Source organism: Ruditapes philippinarum, unplaced genomic scaffold (assembly GCF_026571515.1).
Source record: "Ruditapes philippinarum isolate M1 unplaced genomic scaffold, ASM2657151v2 ctg2921_1_1_1_1, whole genome shotgun sequence".
Taxonomy (NCBI): Eukaryota; Metazoa; Mollusca; class Bivalvia; order Venerida; family Veneridae; genus Ruditapes; species Ruditapes philippinarum.
In genome coordinates this window covers 38,409-60,437 of record NW_026863840.1, presented here as the reverse complement: position 1 = coordinate 60,437, position 22,029 = coordinate 38,409, and the positions used below count along the sequence as shown (strand labels likewise).

Below are 22,029 nucleotides of genomic sequence, written 5' to 3'. Positions count from 1 at the left end.
AGGCCACAAGGACCGGCACCCTTGTTTATATTTAGTTCAGATGATTATTTCAGGCCGTGACATTTCAAGTATTATATGATAACAACCTGGGTGAATGTCAAAATGACGGCTTTTCTTAGTGTGGCTTTCAATGAAGGAACAAAACAAAATGTGGCCATTAGAAATAATCAGGGTCCTCACTAGGATTTTCAAAATCCTGAGAATCCCAATTCTTCTGTTTCTTCTTGATTAATTCCATCATGGAGCTTGTATAATATATCTGTGATTCAACACCCCCCTCCCTTAAGAAAATATACTTTGTACAACACAAACTGGCAAATGTGTCATTCTTAACTAATGTAAACAATACAGTACGTTTATTTGATTAATAAACTATATTAAAAGTGTTATTTGACAATTTTTATCAATTATAGACTTCCTTTTGGTTACTTCTTTTTTTATTATAAAAATCGGCATCGCGAAAATATGTGACAAACGAAAAAATGTCTGTTTTCTGCATAACCATTCACAATTCAAGTTTATGTTGATTTCGATTTTATCAGTTTAATTATTTTATGAGTATTTTTAGATTGTTATTCAGCTGCTATTTTAAAAGGCATTGTAAAACAAAATTTCCAAATTTGTAATTTACGGCAAAATTTACCGATGCTGTTTATGAACTGCTGTTTATTTGAATATTTGACTTGTCAAAAATTGGTCTTTTGTGGTTCAAACTTCAATATAGTTAAAGTTCTGTAACACATTTCATTTTAACTATCAAAACAGGTTATTTTTAGCTCTGAGAAATTTTATTTGGACCCGAGTATTTTTCACGGTAAGAAATTTTATCTCGGCCCGCATGATCCGATTTTTATTCAGCCAGGACCGAGACCGAGACTGACGGATTTTCGGCCGCACAGATGATGATACACTTATATACTTATTTTTTTTTTCTTTCTTTTTTTTTTTTTTTTTTTTTTTTTCTTTTTTTCTTTATTTTTTTTTTTTTGAAAATAAAAATCGTTCGGGCGGAGCAATTTTTGCCAGGCGGGCGGGGATGAGAATCAGGGAATTTATTTTCTATTGCCTTAGTCCATTCCGATAATAAGAATACTTAAGCGATAGAATTTGCCGACGATAAGATATAAAAAACATTAGGGAAATCCCTCGATATCTTTTACATAGAGGTCCAATCCGATAATTAGATTACTACTTAAGCGGACAATTACTGAAATACTTAGTTTGAAACAACACAAAATTGTTTTTCACAAATGAAATTAAAAGCTGAAGGTCGCTTTACATGTATGTGTTAATAAAAATAGATGTGCTAAATTTCATGACTTCCGTATCCTTACAAATGCATTTAAAACATGTTTCATAATTATAATAAATGTCTTAAAGTAGAGAATGTCGAGTGTTACAAAATATCAGCTTAAGTGGTCATGCAAATACAAACGATCGTCATTATCTTTCTACTCTGTCATTATTTTAAAATGTATTGCATAGAAACAAGCATATTTTCTTTCTTTCTTTATTCATTTCTTTCTTTCTTTATTTTTGTACTATTTATTTATATATTATAAATATTATAAAGATGAAGAAGTATAACAAAATAAAAGAGAAAATAGTAACTATGTCATAAAACGTACACATATTATCACACTAACAAAAAATAAATGTTTACACATACAACTGAAATATAGATACACAAAATTATAGACATAATACAATCACCCAAGTCTGTTAAGTTGTATGCATCATACATTCATTTACCATTGGATAAAATAAACAAAAAAAAAAAATGAAAATGTTACAAACTACTAGAATTATCGAAGAGAAAGTTTTTTGTTTTTGCTTAAAATATTTAATTATCTCTCTTTAAATCAAGGTATCCGTGTACATTTTTTTTTAACTTTGATGTAACTGCGTCTTTTGTTACCCTTATATAATTATTACTTTCGTTTAGAAACGGTTCAAAATGAATCAATATTAAATTGACATGAGCACATACATGCATTATAGTAGTATGTGTCAATAGTATATATGCAACGTAAAATTTAAAAGAAGAATAAAATAAAATATAAAAAATATAGAAATATATAAAGCTAGGAAATTTATTCATTAATGTTATTTGCCAAGAAACAAATTGGTATGTCAACAACACTTCTCACGGTAAAAAAGCACTTTCACTCATGACCAGTGATGCATTTAAAAAAAAATCAAAAATGAAAATATCGTAAATATGCGTTCGTTATATACAGTAACAGGAATGAATTTATTTCAAACAAAGTGTTGCAAGTGCTCATTTCATCTTACACAAGTGTCTGTCTCCTGTTATATATTCTACATAGCTTCATCTGTAAAAAAAATAAAAGAATGATGTTGCATTGATCAATTGTAAACGAATAAAGTATGTTCTTACTTACAAAATCACACCTTTAATAACATGAAACTTATAACAAAATATTACTGTACTTACTGGTTATTTAAACACCAACCGTGATATGTCCATATTCGTGCTCTGAACCTGAATATAAAGGATTATACATTTACGATTAATTATATAACAAGAACTACCGAACGACACATATGTCCCTTCCTGGCCATTGACTTATATTATTGGTAATTGTGTTATTATAATAGAAACATGCCATAAAATGAATGAAAGCTATCATAAGTATGATAAGCAGAAACCATTCTGACATTTAATACCCCTGTCACCTGAGACTTTTGACATAGTAAAACCAAAATTAATAGGAGTCATCTACTAGTTATGACCAAGTCAGTAGGTGAAATATGAAGACTTTGTAATAAACAGTTTTTAAGAATAATAAGCAAAACCACATGGTCTACCAACATATGACTAATTAATTTCTGAAATTTGAAGAATTTGTGATAAATAGTTTTCAAGATAATGAGCGGGAACCATTCTGATATTTAAGGCCCATGTGACCTTGAACTCTGACCTAGTGGCCCTAAAATCAAATAGGGTCATCTACAAGTTATGACAAATCAGTATGTGAAATATGAAGACTTTGCGATAAATAGTTTTTTAAGATAATCAGTGGAAACCATATGGTCTACCCACGGACAGACAAACACATAGAAACTAAGATTCCTGTGACCTTGACATTTCACCTTAAAACCCAAAAGTCAAGACGGTTATCTACTAGTAATAACAATCAATTTGTAAAAAAAATTTAAGACGATAAGCGGAAAACCATGTGGTCTACCGACAGACAGAGCACCAGACAGACATTAGCAAAAAAATATACTACCTCTCTTTCGAAGGGGGGCATAATAATGTTGTTGTTTTTATGCAATGATAATCACGTATTTCGAACGAAATACAATGAAATTACATACTAATCACTTATCAATCTATCATTACCGGCAATAAACGTCTGTAATAATTTGTGTGTGTGTTTTTTTTTTTGTTTGTTTTTTTTTTTTTTTTTTCGCAGGGTTTCTTTTTTCAGTAAAAGAAATGAACATTTGTTATTAGTTGTCATATTATCTAAACATCAGCAGCTCAAAAACGCATACTGAAATGTACGTCAACAATGTTGTTAAATATATTACATATTAAGGTCACATATTGTATATATTACAAATAAAGCATGGAAATGGGTACACGTAATGAGAAAATAATAATAATTTGTATTAAATCGTCAATCTTCAAAAATAATTTATACGTCGTTTATAATACTAATTCTTGAATAAATGCAGACGTCGGTCGGGCAAATGCATTTCAACATGAACTTGATCTCTTAGATAAAATACAAAACGAATGTGCTAGAATAGCATCATTTGCAACAAGGTTTGCTTCCATAGATTTTAGAAATAGTCAAACATCAATTACCATATACTTATTTTGTTTTACAAATAAAATACGGCATAGCACCTGAATACCTTTCGTCCCAAATGCCATACGTGAGTGGAACTACCTACCCCATTAGCATACAAAAAATGCCAACACTTTCAATGTTCAAAATTTTATCTATAACGTAACAAGCAATCTAACCCTATTATGGTGATAGGAAACTTCAAGTACCGCACGCATGATGACGCACAAAAAAGCACCATTTTCAACAAGAATTTGTAACAGAGTTACCAACGTCCCCTGCCCCGGGAGTTTTATATGAAGCATAAAATTGTGCTATTCCAAAAGATTGAGGTATGGATCTCAGGACATTCAGTCCAAAATTATGATCAATGCTAGATCTGCAAATGTTAACAATAAATTTGTTAAAAAAATAAAATGAAACACGGAATTTAAAAATCTATCATATTGGGCTTTGACCTCTAAATGTGACCTTGACCTTGGAGGTAGGGGAGCAGGTGCATGACATAACGTCTTATTATTGAGACTATTTGTGCCAAGTATTTTCAAAATCCCTTAACTATGAAGAAGTTATCGATTGGACACAAAATATACCCTACATTTTGTATAACAGACTATGTAAATCTTTGACCTCTAAGTGTGACCTTGACCTTGGAGGTAGGACACAGATGTTACGCATGACATATCATCTAATCATTGTGACTATTTGTGCCAAGTATTGTCAAAATCCCTTAATCTATGAAGAAGTAATAGATGGGACAAAAAATATACCAAATTACAGACTCTGTTTACCTTTGACCTCTAAGTGTGACCTTGACCTTAAGAGGTAGGGGTGCAGGTGTTGTACCTGACATATCGGCTTATTATTTTGACTATTTGTGCAAAGTTATTTCAAAATCCCTTGAACTATGAAGAAGGTCTAGATGCGACACAAAATATACCCTATAACAGACTATGTTAATTTTTTACCTCTAAGTGTAACCTTGACCTTAGAGGTAGGGATGCAGGTGTTGCGCATGACACATCCTCTTATTAAAGTGACTATCTGTGCAAAGTATTTTCAAAATCCTTTGATCTATGAAAAAGTTTTAGACCGGACAAAAAATATACCCTGTAACAGACTATGTAAGTATTTGACCTCCCAGTGTGACCTTGACCTTGAAGGTAGGTGACCGGTTTTTGCGCATGACACATCATCTGATTATTGTGAACAATTATGGCAAGTATTTACAAAATCCCTTCATAGATAAGAAAGTTATGGACCGGACACGACATATACCCTCAAATAGACAATGTTGACCTTGAATGAGCAAGTACGACCTTGACCCTGAAGGTTAGGGGTCTGGCTGTTGCGCATGACACATTCGTCTTATTTATAACAAACATTTGTGCCAAGTTATCTCAAATTCCCTTGATAAATGACAAAGTTATGGACCGGACACGAAATATACCCTGTAACAGACTATGTTAATATTTGACCTCCAAGTGTGACCTTGACCTTGAAGGTAAGTGACTGGTTTTGCGCATGACACATTGTCTGATTATTGTGAACAAATTATGGCAAGTATTTACAAATCCCTTCATAGATAAGAAAGTTATGGACCGGACACGACATATACCCTCAAATAGACAATGTTAACCTTGAATTAGCAAGTACGACTTTGACCCTGAAGGTAAGGGTCTGGTTGTTGCGCATGACACATCGTCTTATTATAACAAACATTTATGCCAAGTTATTTCAAATTCCTTTCATAAATGACAAAGTTATGGACCGGACACGAAATATACCCTGTAACAGACTATGTTAATATTTGACCTCCAAGTGTGACCTTGACCTTGAAGGTAGGTGACCGGTTTTTGCGCATGACACATCATCTGATTATTGTGAACAATTATGGCAAGTATTTTACAAAAATCCCTTCATAGATAAGAAAGTTATTGGACCGGACACGACATATACCCTCAAATAGGCAATGTTGACCTTGAATGAGCAAGTGTGACCTTGACCTGGAGGTAGGGGTCTGGTTGTTGCGCATGACACATCGTCTTATTATAATAAACATTTGTGCCAAGTTATTTCAAATTCCTTTCATAAAAGACAAAGTTATGGACCGGACACGAAAGTTTGACGGACGGACGGACAGACGGACGGACAGACGGACGGAGCCTATTTCTATATCCCCCTTTTTTGTTCGAAAAGGCGAGGGACAAAAAAACTATATCTTCTACAACGTTATGTGAGTGCGGGCAAATGGAAACTAATTTTCTCTATTTTTGAGCGCCTTAAATTTAATACATATAGAAAAAAAATTATTTCAAAGTTGTTTAATCTAATGGTTTTGGTTTGTTTATTTTACTGTGTGTTTGATTTGTTTGGTTGTACGGCGCACCAACACTACAATTCTGTGATAAGTAATGTTGTTGTTAATCTACAGTTTTTTTACAGCAAAAGATAAGTATCTTTATATTAGTTGCAATATATTCTAATCATCAGCAGCTCTAAAAAAAACACATCCTGAAATGTCTGTCAACAAAATTGCTAAATCACATATTTAGGTCTAAAGTTAATAAATGATTTAAAAAGATTACCGTGTAGGGAAGTAATCTTCTCATACTCGTTATTCTCTGTTTCTTTAGCAATCTGTGAATCTAGAATAATTGTTAAACTTTACTTTTTACAATTTTTCCTGGTATAGTTTGTGTCGTACTGAAATCTGTTAAATACTTTCGGCCCACATGCGTTGACAAGCATTAGAAATTATATTATTTGCGCTGTTGATGTACTAAAGAAATAATATATCCCAAACAGTGATTTTATCGCTCAATTACATCACTGTTTGGAGTTCGGATGCGAGGAATTATATCGCGAGGGCGTAGCCCGAGTGATATAATGATGAGCATCCGAACGACAAACAGTGATTCTATCAAACGATAAAATCACCGAGTTGGATATATTATTTCGATTCTAACACGACATCAACAAATAAATGCTGCCGTATCTAATATTAAGATAAATTGCCTGATTTGATTCCGTACTAATTGTCTGCGCGTCGTTTTTTCATTTGTTACGTCACGTGTATAATGATGAAGTCATGTGTCTAAAAATAGAAAACGTCAAACTGTGATTTTGTTACATAATAACACACTCTTTCGGTTCTTATGTCCAATAGGGAAAATTGCGGGTCGTGTTAGAATTTATAATATAGCACGTTTGTAACGTCGCTTTTTATCGGGTAATCGTAACGTTTTTATGATTTATATACACGGCTGCTGTCAATTTTCGAAGAAATATCACTTGTTCTCCAAAAGATGATGCTTGCTGTAAAATAAATTCGTAATATCTATTTTTGACAGCTTGTATTGCATAAATCTAATAATATAGAGTTAATGGAAGCGCTAAATATTCACAAGAAGGTGTAATTTAAATTAAGATATTTATGTTATAAAAATGTTTAAACAAAATATTATATTGTTATCATGGATCTATCGCTTTGGGGGTAAGCCGTACCTGAATCTGTCTCCATCACATTGTAGTAAACAGGATTTTTCTGAGATGTGGTGTGCCCTGAAAGAAGAAAGTCAAACATACAATTAAAGAATCTATGTTATGATATCTTCAAGTTACCTGTGTATGAAAAAGAAACACAACAAAATATAAATACATATTAACAAGGCTAATCCATTGTGTACAGCTTAATTGCAGTTTTACTGATAATACATAATCACAAACTGCTCTGGTTTATTACAAACGTATGGTTTTATTTATTTCACACTTTGTTTTGTTTTCACGACGCACCAACACAATTTAGGCGAAATAGCGCCGAAACAGAAAAAAATGATTTTGCCTTAGTTAGGGTGTTACAAACACCAGGGGGGCAAAACAACCTCAACTGCTAGAGGTAAGAGATGCATAGATTCCAAAAATATGAACCCATTAAGTCGTCTCTTGTGGTCACTTAGAGATTAACAGTGGCTGCAGTCATGATTCCTTAAAGGCAACCCCTCATCAGCAATGGATATATATTTCACTATTAATTGGCAGATGAACCGAAAAAGTGGGGCTAAATGTTTCACTGTTAAATACCAGACAGGTCAATTCAAATGCAAATGCTTCGATCAATGTGTAACTAAATTTATCAGGCAGGATGTGCGTTAGATTATTAACAGAGCGAGCATATGTCAACTTAAAGATCCGCTCAGTAGAGCGACTGGTTATTCAATGTTATAAAGAGCAACAAAAAAATGAAAACAAAATTCAGTCACACCAGCAGGTCACCCAGAAGACAAAGAATCCAAAACAGAAAGCCGACACATTAGCACTGCAAAACATACAAAAATGTAAACTTACCGTCACTACCTTCCTGTATATTATTTTCAGTTGATATTGTCTTGCCACCTGTATTACTAAAAAGAAATGAAACAACGGTAATATTGTTATAATGCTTATTACATTCATCAGAATTTACATTCGTAATAGGATATTTTAACACAAATTCCAGTTAATGGATAGTATCTTTGAAAAATTGATCAAAATAAACACTTATCAGTGTATTTTTTTATTCTTTTATTTTAAAATAACATATGAATTTTTAAAATTAAAAAGCATTTAAAATGCATTGTTGATTAAATTCACTGAACGATTATACAGTTAAACCAAGGAAAAATGCAAGAAAATCATTTCTGATAATATCCAAAACAGAATATGTCTTCAATCAGAAAAAGAACCGGTTAATTCATATCGAAATGAAATAAACTTTTATATCAAACAACATTGATTTCATATTATATCCCTATACCGGTATTTGTTTATTTATCTATTTTTACTATTTTATTTTAAACATTTGTAAAGGGAAACACCTACTTTTGGGAAAATCGTGCTCTCCAAAGAAAAATCATAGACACGGCTAAACTAATCACCAACACAGCTATTATTACTCCCATCACTATGACAGCAGTCGGATTATTGTTGTTGTTGTTGTTGTTATTTTCTGTTTGCGTTTGGTTTTCTTAGTTAAAAGATAATATAATATAGAATGAACAAAACATATTGTAATATACTACAATTTATTCTATGAGATGAAGGACTTTTGTAGACAGTACATACATTAAGATTTGTTTTCTATTTAGGACACAGTTACTGTTATTATCCATATCTGCAAAGCAAAAAACCAAAGTCATTTAAATGGTATTTTATTTAAGAAATAATATATCCCAAACTGTGATTTTATTGCTCAATAACATCACTGTTTGGAGTTCGGATGCGGGGAATTATATCACGAGGGCGTAGCCCGAGTGATATAATGATGCGCATCCGAACGACAAACAGTGATGTTATCAAGCAATAAAATCACCGATTTGGATATATTATTTCGATTCTAACACGACATCAACAAATAAATGCTGCCGTACATTATAATTAGCTAAATTGCGCCTGATTTGTTTCCGTACTTATTGTCAGCGCGTCACATTTTTAGTGGTTACGTCACGTGTATAATGATTACGTCACATGTCTAAATATAGAACGTCAAACAGTGATTTTATAGCATAATAACACACACTTTCGGTTCCTCTATGTTCAATAGGGAAAAATGCGGGTCGTGTTAGAATTTCTAGTAAAAGCAGTTGGCAATAAGTAACTTATATACTTTTATATATTTCCTTTGCATTTGTAATTTCCTCGAAAAAAAGGTGAATATTTCTTTTCAAATATAACGGCGACGATTGAAAAGGTCATCAAATATGCATTCTAACACGACCCGCATTTTTCCCTATTGAGCATAGAAGAACATAAAGTGTGTGTTATTATGCAACAGATGCACAGTTTAACGTTCTATATTTAGACATGTGACGTAATCATTATACACGTGACGTAACCACTAAAAATCCGACGCGCTGAAAATAAGTACAGAAACAAATCAGGCGCAAATTTGCTTAACTATCAAGTACGGCAACATTTATTTGTTGATGTCGTGTTAGAATCGAAATAATATATCCAAATCAGTGATTTTATCGCTTGATAACATCACTGTTTGTCGTTCGGATGCGCATCATTATATCACTCGGGCTACGCCCTCGTGATATAATTCATCGCATCCGAACTCCAAACAGTGATGTAATTGAGCGATAAAATCACTGTTTGAGATATATTATTTCTTAATTAATATATAGCAGCCGGTCGGATATCATTATCCTACAATTGTGATTGATAAGTAAAATGTAATATCATGGTATCCCAACTAATTTTTCTTTCAATTTTTGACAGTTAAAATAATTTTACAAATTTAATTCACCTGTGTATGGCAGACACACTATCTCACGTGATAGGCTATCGCATCCTTTCGAACACCTTCCTGTATTCTGATCGCAAACGTTATCTGTACATAATCTGCTGCAAGATGCCTTGCAGTCACCTCCAAAGTAACCGGCAATACATCCAGATAAACAGTGTCCAGTCTTCTTATCACATTTTTCGCTATCTTTAACACAGTTCAGCGGGCATTCATCGTTACAGATTTCGTTGTAAAATCCTACTTTACATTGTCTGCATTCAGTATTTGTATCGCATATCAAACAGTTCTCACTATTGACGCAACATTTATCACCAGAAAAGTTGGCTTTACAACCGTAGAGACATTCGCCATCAAGTCGATTACAAACACCGTATAAACAGTTTGAAGAACAATTTTGGTCACACTTTACACCATAGAAACCTTCTTTGCAGATTGTGCATTCATTTCCATAATAGTTATTCATGCAAGATAAACAATATCCCGACCCTTGGTTACATATCCCATCAGCGCAATTATTAGGGCACACTAAGTCGCATTTCTTTCCATATTTACCAAATACACATTCTTCACACCTTATCCCGTCAAAATTATTTGTACAGTCATAACATGAACCTATATATCTTTCACATGTATTGTCCCTACAATAAGTCGGACAACTCAGATTACAGGTGTCACCATACCAGCCGTCCTTGCATGTGTCGCAAAACCGACCAGTTATAGTTTCTCTAATACACTCGTTACATTTACCCGACCTTTGATCACAAATTTCGTTTTTGCAATAAAGAGGACAAGTTTTTTCACACGAGTCACCATATCTACCAGGAATACATTTTGTACAATTTACACCTTCAAAGTTCTGCTTGCAAATACAGTTACCATTTTCTATATTGCAAACGTTCTTTTCACATCCAGTAGAACATTGCTGCTGACATGTTGGGCCAAATGCTCCCGTCACACATGATGTACAATTATTGAAAGTCAAGCAACTTGTACATTCAGCTCGGCATTGATGAACACAATTATACATCACAGGATTTTGAGGATTATCAAGCTGTTTACCATTGTAATATCCGGCTTTACATGATTGGCACAAGTCTTTCGATTGACATGTATTACAGTTAGAAGGACAAGTCTCGACACATGTAGTGCTAGGACCAAAATAACCCGCCTGACATTCAACACATATATTTTGTTCACATTTACAGTTTACCGGACATTTACGATACCTGCAGTCTGTAGAACCATGGTCATTGTAAAATTCATCTTTACATTTTGTACAAACTATGGACGATGTACAAGATACACATTTAGAAGGACACACTCCTGAACAGTCTTTGGTATCTTCAAGATAGAAACCGTCATAACACGACTCACAGATATTAGCATATTTGTCACATTTTGGACAGTTAAAGGTACATTTATCATAACAACGAACACCTCGATATCCATCAATGCAACCATCATAACAATTACCTTCAGGAAAGAAACCATCAGGTCCACAATTTTCATTTTTACAGCATGCGCATTCAATTTTGCAGCGTTCGTCTATTTCACCACCTGAAATATTATATCATTTTCATGATAAACCATTTTTATTTTTGAATTTCACAGTCGTTTACTAAAATATGATGCAAATTAATTTTAATTAAATCATTAAAAATATGTATCAAAAATATTTAATTTTTCTTATAAGTAATTATGATAAGTTTAGTATCACATGTGTAGATCAACATTCTATATGTATATATTCTATATGTATATATCATTGTATACTGCTGTATTAATGTAGCAAAGTTTTAATTTCAATATTCTGGAATTATTTCACAAAACATTTTTTTGCCGCTTTACCATCATTTTATGTTTTGCGTAAAGTTAAACGAACGTTGCATCATTTGTTATTTTAAAAACGTCTTTTTTTCTTAAAAACACAAAATTTCGAAGGCTAAGAAAAGCGGTTTTTGTATTTTTAACTGATTATATAATATTATGTTCGAAACAGTAAATTAATAATGGTGATCAATATAGTTTTAAAGGGTGATTTTCTTTCTTTTTTCCATCTATCAAAATTATTCAAAATATTTTCAATTTTGACCAATAAGAAAGACACTCAGGACGGTAACAAGGAATTCTATAGATACCTTAAATGTTTGAAATATAACCAGAAAAAGAAATGAAAATAGAAGCGATGTTAAATTAAAATTAGACGAAAAAGTATCAAAATTAATGGTCTAATGCGAGTATCATTTGACATTTTGAAATATTTTTTTTTTATATTTTGAAAACTTTGTATTAAAATGATCAAGTTATAAAGCATGCATTCGCCCATTCAGAAATGGGGAAAACTTTAGTCTTGCTTTTGTTTATTTTCTTATTTCATATTTTTTTAACATTTTGCATTGTTTTCAGATTCTGTTATAAAAAAGTTTTTTTATGTACAACATGTCATCGAGCTTTATGGAACAAAATTAGCGTTTAACTCAAGTGATAGTGACATGTTTTTGTATCATAATTATTCTTTTTATTTCTTTTTTTTACCTTTTTGTAAAATAGGCACAATTTATGCTTATTCATGACAATAATTAACATTCAAGTAATAAAACAGATTAACTGAGTGAAAAAAGCAAGTTTGTTTTAAAATGTATCGCAAATATTTGCAATAGATTATTTAGAAGGATTCAATGCTGGCAAAATGGCCAGGACCTATTCTTGGCGCATCTGATATAATTTTCTATAAAGGGGACAATGTATGGTTTAAAATAACAAACAATCAAACTAAAATAAATTATATATATCAAATGTAGTATCAACATAAAAGTTTGTTGTAAATTTCCATTAGATATTTTTTATATGTTTTGGAAGGTTATACATGCCTGCGAAGTAGCAACGGAGGCAATTTTGTATAAAGAACACAATGAATGTTTATAAATTACAATTATCAAACTAGAATTTATTCTATATATTTAATATAATATTATAATAGAAGTTTGTTTTGAAATTCAATAGGAACATTTTTATATCTTTAATGTTTTGAAGGATTATATATGTCTGCAAAATGAACATATTTTCTTAGATATTTTTCTTTACATCTTTCTTTGTCTTGAATTTATTTTAAGAATACCAATAATTTATTTTTTTATCCAGTTTATCTTTCTCCAAAAGATATTTCAATCATTGTCAAAACAGATAAACATCAAGAAATTACTTTGTGAATTTATGCATTAGGTTCTATTTTTGTTCCTCAAAAATATGCAACTTAATAAATAATGAGCACATATAAAGAAACTAGAAATGTGTCGTCATGCCACGGATGCCCCCGCATGCAGCTTTAATTTCAAATGATTTAATAATAGTTCGTTCCTAATTTGTTTACAAAAACTATTTTTCTTATTGTATGTTCAAAGCCCTTCAACTTTTCAATGTTAACACAAACCATTTTTATACAAATGTGCAAGGCCATAAAAGTATTCAGTGTTAACCTTTTGAAAATTGCATATTTGTAGCCGAGATAAAGACTTCACACATTTCCACACAAGTAAGAGTGCGGAAAGTTAAAATTTTATTTTTCCCTAAATTCAAGAGAGATCACTTTGTCCAAAATCATCAAAGCACGACCAAATTCAAACTTGGCTTGCTTTTTCCGAAGAAATTTGAGTTGAAAGTGTATAACTGTTGGGGAGATAATGAACGGAAAATAAAAAATTCTTCTTTTTTTTCAAAGTTCAAGTGGGATAACTCATTAATCATCAAACCATGACCAAATTGGAACTTACATTCAATAAGAGATGTTATATTTCCGATCTTCAAAGATCGTTCAACACGACATTATTGTTGTGTGTGGTATTTTTTAGTTTCAACTATTTGGCTGTTTCGATTTGGGTCGTACCAATATTCCTACTTGATTAATGATGAATTACCCTTAGGATATATTGTCTGCTTTTTAACTTTATCTTTTGACGTCTTATCTGTATTATGCAGGCTTCATAATATCTGGTCCCCTTTCATTATTCCATTTTGTTTAGTTCCACTGATTGTTTCCTCGTTTAGGACACAGGCTTTCTATTACTTTGGGATCATACGCCGCTTTTCATGGAATGGCACGGAAGTGTCACATTGGAGATTAAATGATAATCGTCGCATGAACACATCTGCGGACGTTTCTAAATTCAAAATTTTGCCATTTCATGATTAAATGATGAATGAATTCTGCTTAAGCCGGTGCTAGGGGACGTGGACGGTAGTTTGCACTTTACAGTACCGTCCATGAACAGGCTCAATCAAACCGAGCCTGCTACATTTCAATTTTGCCGTTAAGGGTTGCTCTATCTAACCAGCGTATTCCTATGACATAGCCATATAGAATATGTATTTACAACTGTTGGGGTGATAATGAACAGAAACTGAAATTTTCCCTTTTTTCAATGTTAAAGGGGCATAACTCAGCAAACATCATTTAATTATGACCAAATTCAAAGTTGACCTGCGCATTCCTTTGATGTATTCATATGCCAAATTTGAGTTGATTGTGTACAGGTGTTGGGGAGATAATGAATGGAAACTGAAAAATTCTTCTTTTTTTTCAAAGTTAAGGTTTATTTCTCTGCCAAAAATCATCGAATCATGACAAAATTCGAACTTGACCTGCACATTTCTACAGCATATCCATATCTTAAATTTGAGTTTCATGTGCAAAGTTGTTGGGGAGATAATGAAATGTCTTCTTTTTTCTCAAAGTAAATGGGGCATATCTCTGCCAAAAATCAACAAACCGTGACCAAATTCGAACTTGACCTGCATTTTCTTATGATATATCCATATGTTAAATTTGAGTTGAATGTGTGCAACCGTTACCTAGATAATAACCGGAAATTGCTGATGACGATGAGAGAAGGATGGGTTAATTCTATATGCCCCAGCTATTTTATGGCGGGGCACAAAAATGATTAGTGCTTGGGAAATTCAACTGAAAAAGAGAACAATTTTCATGGATGATTTTGTACATTACCTGTGACTGTTCACATCATTTGTCGGTGTCTTTCATGTGCAGCATTAACATTTAATATGTTCAGTTTGAACATATCACACGTAAGATACTTGATGCATGTAACATCATGAAAACTTTCTCCCAAAAGATGATCTAATGACAGTATGAGTATAACATCGTTCACATACAAAAGTATGTAAATATTTGACAATTATGAAAAAACTGGACATTGTATTATAAATAGATAGCTTAGACTTACAGATTGTAGTAATGTTTATTCCAGAAGGTTTGTGGCCAATGAGGACAATATATTTACATATATAGCATACAAGTGTAAAGTTATAAAGAATTCAGCAGTTTTTTACATAATATATATTTTAACATTATTATGTGCCATACTTCATCTGAAACGTACAACTGTGTTATTTCTGTATAAAATTCAATGCACAGTAGTAGAATTTACTTAATACAATACAATGTGATAATTGCATATATCCACGAGCAATTTGTAGGAAATTGTATGATTGTCGTTTTAAGCACATTTTGGAAAATTCTACGTGATGAACTTGTCAAAAGATAAATAAATACGGAATCTCTGTTATATCAATTAGTCTGTAGATATTAGTTACCTCTTGTCAAGTGTCAAGATATAGACTTAGTGTAAAAGATCTATAAAATGAACATACACTCCCTGTTAAAACTTATAAAGATATGAAAGGAAAGTGAAAATCATGTTGATTTTTGGTGTTGCCAAAACAAAACATAAGACTTATAATAGCAAATGGAATACCAAAAGGTGACATAGTTGTATTAATAACATATGTAGGATTCAAATAATAACAATTATATAATTATGTATACATACGTACAAAGTCATGACTGCATGTTCAAAAATATTCCTGTTCCGATTTTAAATGCTTTTTGATACAAATGCTAAGATTTCTTATTACTCTAAGTTCTCATAATTATGTAGCTCTTTTAGTTTCAACATATTTTGTCGTCTCCAATAATAATCAAATATATACCGGTACTTTTTTCCTATGATATGATACATTTTAAAGCAAAATGAAAATTATCTTCTATGACATTGCAGTTATTACATGTTCATCCGTTCGCATGAGTATATTTAGTGGTCTAATATCTTCTTTTACCATAAGGTTCACTTTTTCTTACTTATGTTATCTCATTTTTATTCACAAATTTTAACCCGAACTTAATTATGTTGTAATATCTAATATTTTGAAAAAGCAAGCCTACCCAGTTCTCCATAAATAAAATGGTTTATTTGTGTTGTTTTCTAAACCCCTAACATTTTTACAGCACTGCATATATCTTTCTATAATTCAGAATCGGGGAAACAAGTTTATCAAAACGTTCTAACCTATGTTTTACAGATAAATCTGTTAATTTGAATAAATTCGTTTTCGTCTTCTTATTGTCTCTATGGCCTGTCCAGCAAGTGTGACTCCGTTTGTGAAAAAATACCTTAGTAAATGAACTTGTTTACAATTTCAACAAGATAACCATTATAGGTAAACGAGATATTGCATTGTAAACTTCCTCTTTTGAGACAAATCATCACTTTGGGTTTTCTTTTTTTTATTTAATACATTCCACTTTTATCAATATTCGTACAATGCATCTAAAATATTTTGTAATTAAATGAATTTTATTGCAAATAAAAAAACTTCATCTGCATGTAAGATTAAAGATAAATCTATGCCACATTTTCGAATGCATAAGAATTTTAACATATGTTTGACATATAATATATGTTTTATAAAACGGTTTCTTGTACAACATGTTGTGATAACTTATTTTCTACCAAATAAGTTTTAGTTAAGAATCATAATTCTAATGAGATAGCGAAACTCTTACCAGCTGCTAATATCCATTTACAGCAAAACAAAAGTGAGAGCAAGATGGTGACTTTCTGAAATACAGCATAATTATTAGAATTTAAAATATAATAGATTAATTTACCCAAATGTACTGCATAATTATGTATATGCGAGTATATATGTTATTAAATTGATGACCAAAGATACATGCTTACCAGGTTTATGTTTGAGAAATCAATTGCAATAAAAACTTTCATGTTTCGCAAATTAATGCCCCATACGCCTTCTTAAAGTTAATTCATAATTATAACAATTCAGTAGGGTGTTATCGGAAATAAAGTAATATTGAAAGGTTAGTAAATTTTTTAATAACAGATGAAAGAAGAACAGAAATAAATATACTTTTTTTTTAATTCTATGGAACAGAATTAATGCATTTATTCTATCTTGCTTGATGAATTTGTAAATTGCATTTTGCTTGATTCCATCTTGCTTTATGATATTTAAACTTTGCATTAAGGTGCATTCCATTTTCATTATTTCATTTAAACTTTCGTAGTGACTAATTCTTTCATTGAGTGATAACTATTAAAATTGCACCAGCCATTAATCGTACAGGTTTGGGGTATTAAAATGTTAACGTCATATACTTTTATGTATAAGCTACCTTCCTTCATGCTCTATACAAACTATTTACGGTTTAGTTCTTTTTTGTATTACTTTCATGTAGAAGTCATTTAAAATCGACTATTTTCATTCCCTACTTCCTTTTGTACACCTCAAATTACACGACGGATTTTGTTTAAGTGTGACTCATATGATTTATAGCTCGCACGGCCTGATTACTATTAGCTTTCGCTTATTACCATTATTCAGTGTCTTTGCTAAATAAAGCTGGGTGTCTGGTGCTTTGTGGATTATGTTTAATCATCTTGCAATATATATATAAACAATTTAAACAATTTCTAGCGACTGTGAACTCTTAAGGGGCGAGAACTCTGTTATCAAGATTAACGGAATTTTCCACATTTCGCCAATCATCGGAATTTTCCGTACATAAACTGCAGTGACCATACAATGGTATTCTTTTGCGTATAAATAAATACGTACATATAAATTGCCCAGGAAAGAATATGAATATAAGTAGAAAAAGGGTCTTCAATGCAATTTTATATATGTTTACAGTGTAATAGAAAAAATATATATTCATGAACAGTTATTTAATGGGGACAGTTATACAGTGGCGGGTTCAGGCCCTGGCTTAAGCGTTGCACCCACCCCCAAGCTCAGTCCAAAGATAAGTTCATGAGCTGGGATGGAATATAACTCTCAGTTTCATGCAATAGTGGTCATAGTGTACTCCATTATCAAAACATATAATTCTTTCATCCAGTTGATTCCAGGTCTTCATCCAATGACTTGAAAATTAAAAAGGCAAATTTTATTGGCTTATTATCTTTACAAATGTCTCAGAGTCAGTAATAGTGGCGAATAGGTGTGTTACGCAGTACAATATATAACTAGGAACAAACGAAGTTGTTTATTATTGTGACATTTGCATAGCCAATAACAAATAATAAGCATAAATGTGTATGATTATAGTACACGGCCCAATGGGCATATAAGCCACCAACTTACTGTGTCACAGAAACCCCTTACACACTATCACATTCATACACATTTGTGCTTAAAGATGCGCATCTTTCAGTAATATATTTTAATTACAGAAATTTATTGAAATCTATTAAAATCTTACTGAATATGTCTAATTTAAATAAATCACATACACACAATGTATTGGAATCTGCGTACCTTATTACGGGTCAAGTAAAGTTGTGCCTTTCTTTAAAAAACTGCCATATTCTTTTAATAACAATTCATAGTGCCCACTTATAGTGTATATATTTTAAAGCAACATATTTGTGTGAATGGTATTTATTTTTAATTACAAAAAGACTGTCAAGCAACAATCAATATTTTAAAATATCGAGTTTGAGCATAATATATCTTTATATTCAATTTCACTATTGCACAAACGACTACGGCACACGCTTAAAAGTTGCATAAAGAATGTATAAGAGGTGTTTTGCCACTTGTAGGGTGAGTTTTAAGAGACATCTAGTACATCTTTGTCACATGCTGGTCGAATCTTCAAAAACACGCAATTTTCGCCTGTTTTCTATAGATTTTCTCAAAATCTTTCACTTACATGTCAGCCCCCAACTAACACTATTCGGTATACGCCCCTATATAAAGAGGACTCCACGTGCCAAAATAGCGGGACCATCCGGAAAATACGAGATGTACCGACAAAGCGACACCTGCTGTCATAATATGAAAACAAAATATTGCAACTCGCATTATGCTTACCGCCAACTGCTTAGCGCGTACTGTAACATGCGACTATAATATTGTTATCGTTGTCATCTGCGTTGTCGATGGACATTGATCATGTATTGCATTATATTTGTAATCAGTGAATTTATTGAAGTATATGAATGCTAAGACACATCAAAATTGCCAAGTATTGATCAAATAAAGTTATTTATTGTGAAATAGTGTCGACAATGTAAGTGGCAGTTTTAAATAACAAATTAAAGGTACTTAGAGGAACTTACAATATTACATCTAGTTATATCAAGAACAAGCAAAGAATTTTATCTTATACAACGAACATCATACGCTGTCCTTAAAAAAGATGCAATTAATCATATAGCATATTAAAATATGTGAGTTTGATTGTTCAAATAGTAACACATGAAGTTGCAATTACGTAAAGTCTCAATAGCACTTCATATGGGAGTTTTGATATCGATTCATTGATGATTGTATTTTATATTTGCAGGCACGTAAATATGCCTTGGAAGCATTATGTCCTTACTACGTAGCGTGGGGCGTGATTTTTCTTCATATTAATTGGTATCCATTGACAGGCAAGATACCAGTACACTTATTGTTCATTTCGAGCAATCTATTTTTTAAAAAAACATACGTAATTTAAAATCATATTTGTAATTTAAGCATCATCTATTAACACATAATTATAAACTGCATGTATTCTAAGATATTTATTAGACACTTGTCTATATTTTAATAAAGACTGTTTATACCCTTTAACAATAACTCTTATAAATATATTATAATCAATTATAGATCTATAAAACTTACATATTTCAAAATCATATTTGTATTTTAGGTATATCCTCTAAGAACACATAATTATATCTTTCTGCATTGACAGTACGTTTAAAATTTGATTATGTTTAAACTTTACGGAGGTTGACTTAAATCGATGTTAATATTATCCTAAAACGGCACGCGTGTTTACATCCAGTTTTTTTTATAAACCCAATACGTATATTGAATGGGTGCATTGGAGCGATGTTACTTCCGTCTAGATTACATACAAGAAAAGCATTGATGCAAAGCATCAAAGGGCGTCCAAGCAAGAAATGCAGCAAGTGAAGATGAACTAGTAGACATATGATGACAAGATATTCTTATAAACTACCAGAAATGTATATCACTTATGAATGAGCGGACGAAAGACATTGTTCATTATGAACTTTGATTGGCATGCTAGAGATTAGAATATTACTTGTTATGTCTTTATGATCGTGGTTATTAATAGCAACGGATATACATGTATACAATCATTTATAATCAATATGTGTAACGCATGATCAACACGTACCACACCTTTGTAATTGTCCCTTATTATGTTATCGCTATTAGCGAAGACCCCCTCTTAAGGTATCTGTTCACACTTAGTAGAAATATGACACTGGTTATATTACCATGTTGATCATGTTGAGCATAATTGTTTATTATACAATAATTGTAATATCTATTAATTTTAATAAAAAAAACAAATTTTATGAATATTGTTTTCTTTTCTTTTTTTGTGGTTTATGTGCTATTTTAATACTGAGTTTTTATGTTTACTACTCTTTTTTATTAAAATTGTAAAATAAATTTTAAGAATTCAATTGTCATATTGACCGACGATCATAAGTCAAAACTTAACTGAAAAGGTCAGTAAATTATGGTTTATCTTTCAATATATAATATTGTTTATTCTTAAACCATGTACATGTACATTTGTATTTTTCTTTATCATTTTTTAATTATCAATCAATTGAATAATTCATAAAATCTAATTTGTAACTTTGAATAATTCCTCGGCATCTTTACTAAACACGGATAACAAATTAAATAAAATGTTTCATAGTTGATAATGTCATATTAATACCATAAAAATGTACCTTTTTCTCAATTATTGTACATATTTATTGTTTTTATCTCATATAGATAAAATGAAACATGCTTTTGTTGTTGTTAATTTTGTTTTTGTATTTTCTGATCGCAAGATGATAAATAAAAAATCCCGAAGAGCGCGATTTATTGACGGAAAAGGTTATTTCATTTGAAAATGTTTGCATTGCGAAATTCTCCAGTTCGCTATTCATTGTACATAACATATCGCAACATTTCATTCTTAATTAATAATCAAGCACCCTCATACCGATCGGAATGATCGGCTTTTATTATGACCGACTAAAAGGCTCGAGAAGTTGCTGTCGCCCTTTCACAAAATCTGATTTCATTCCATAAGGGCGCGGCACATATCGCAACATTTCATTCTTAATTAATAATCAAGCACCCTCATACCGATCGGAATGATCGGCTTTTATTATGACCGACTAAAAGGCTCGAGAAGTTGCTGTCGCCCTTTCACAAAATCTGATTTCATTCCATAAGGGAGCCGCGCTTCGGCGCGGACGCCAATAACAAACACTCTTCTGTCTAATATGACTAATAGTCGTCTTGCTAAATATAGTACAAGTAAACAGAACATAACTTTCGGTATCATGGGTATGAAATAATTTCTTTATCCAATATTCTCAAAGAAATGGAAGTATTTTAGATTAATGTCGTGGGTTCTACTGATTGTAGTGATCCGTAAAGAATAGAATATAGGTAGTTCCTAGCCATCACATATTTCAATTATGCGTAAAATACGGTTGCAAAATATCAAACGTATTACACTGGTACAGATTTAAAATTCAATTTGAAAATTTGAAGATCATATGC

The 22,029-nt window shown here is 31.7% G+C and overlaps 1 protein-coding gene across 1 annotated transcript; it reads right to left on the bottom strand.

Annotated features, from left to right (window-relative positions):
• Positions 1–1,459: 1,459 nt before the first annotated feature.
• On the bottom strand, positions 1,460–21,097 carry LOC132723456 (multiple epidermal growth factor-like domains protein 10). The gene is made up of 9 exons (XM_060708180.1): positions 20,104–21,097; positions 16,973–17,027; positions 10,114–11,670; positions 8,685–8,829; positions 8,172–8,227; positions 7,332–7,388; positions 6,413–6,472; positions 2,459–2,506; positions 1,460–2,336 (listed from the first exon to the last, which is right to left on the bottom strand). The coding sequence occupies exons 1-8, from the start codon at positions 20,116–20,118 to the stop codon at positions 2,466–2,468; spliced, it is 1,986 nt and encodes a 661-aa protein (XP_060564163.1). The 5' UTR covers positions 20,119–21,097; the 3' UTR covers positions 1,460–2,336; positions 2,459–2,465.
• Between the last annotated feature and the right edge of the window lie 932 nt (positions 21,098–22,029).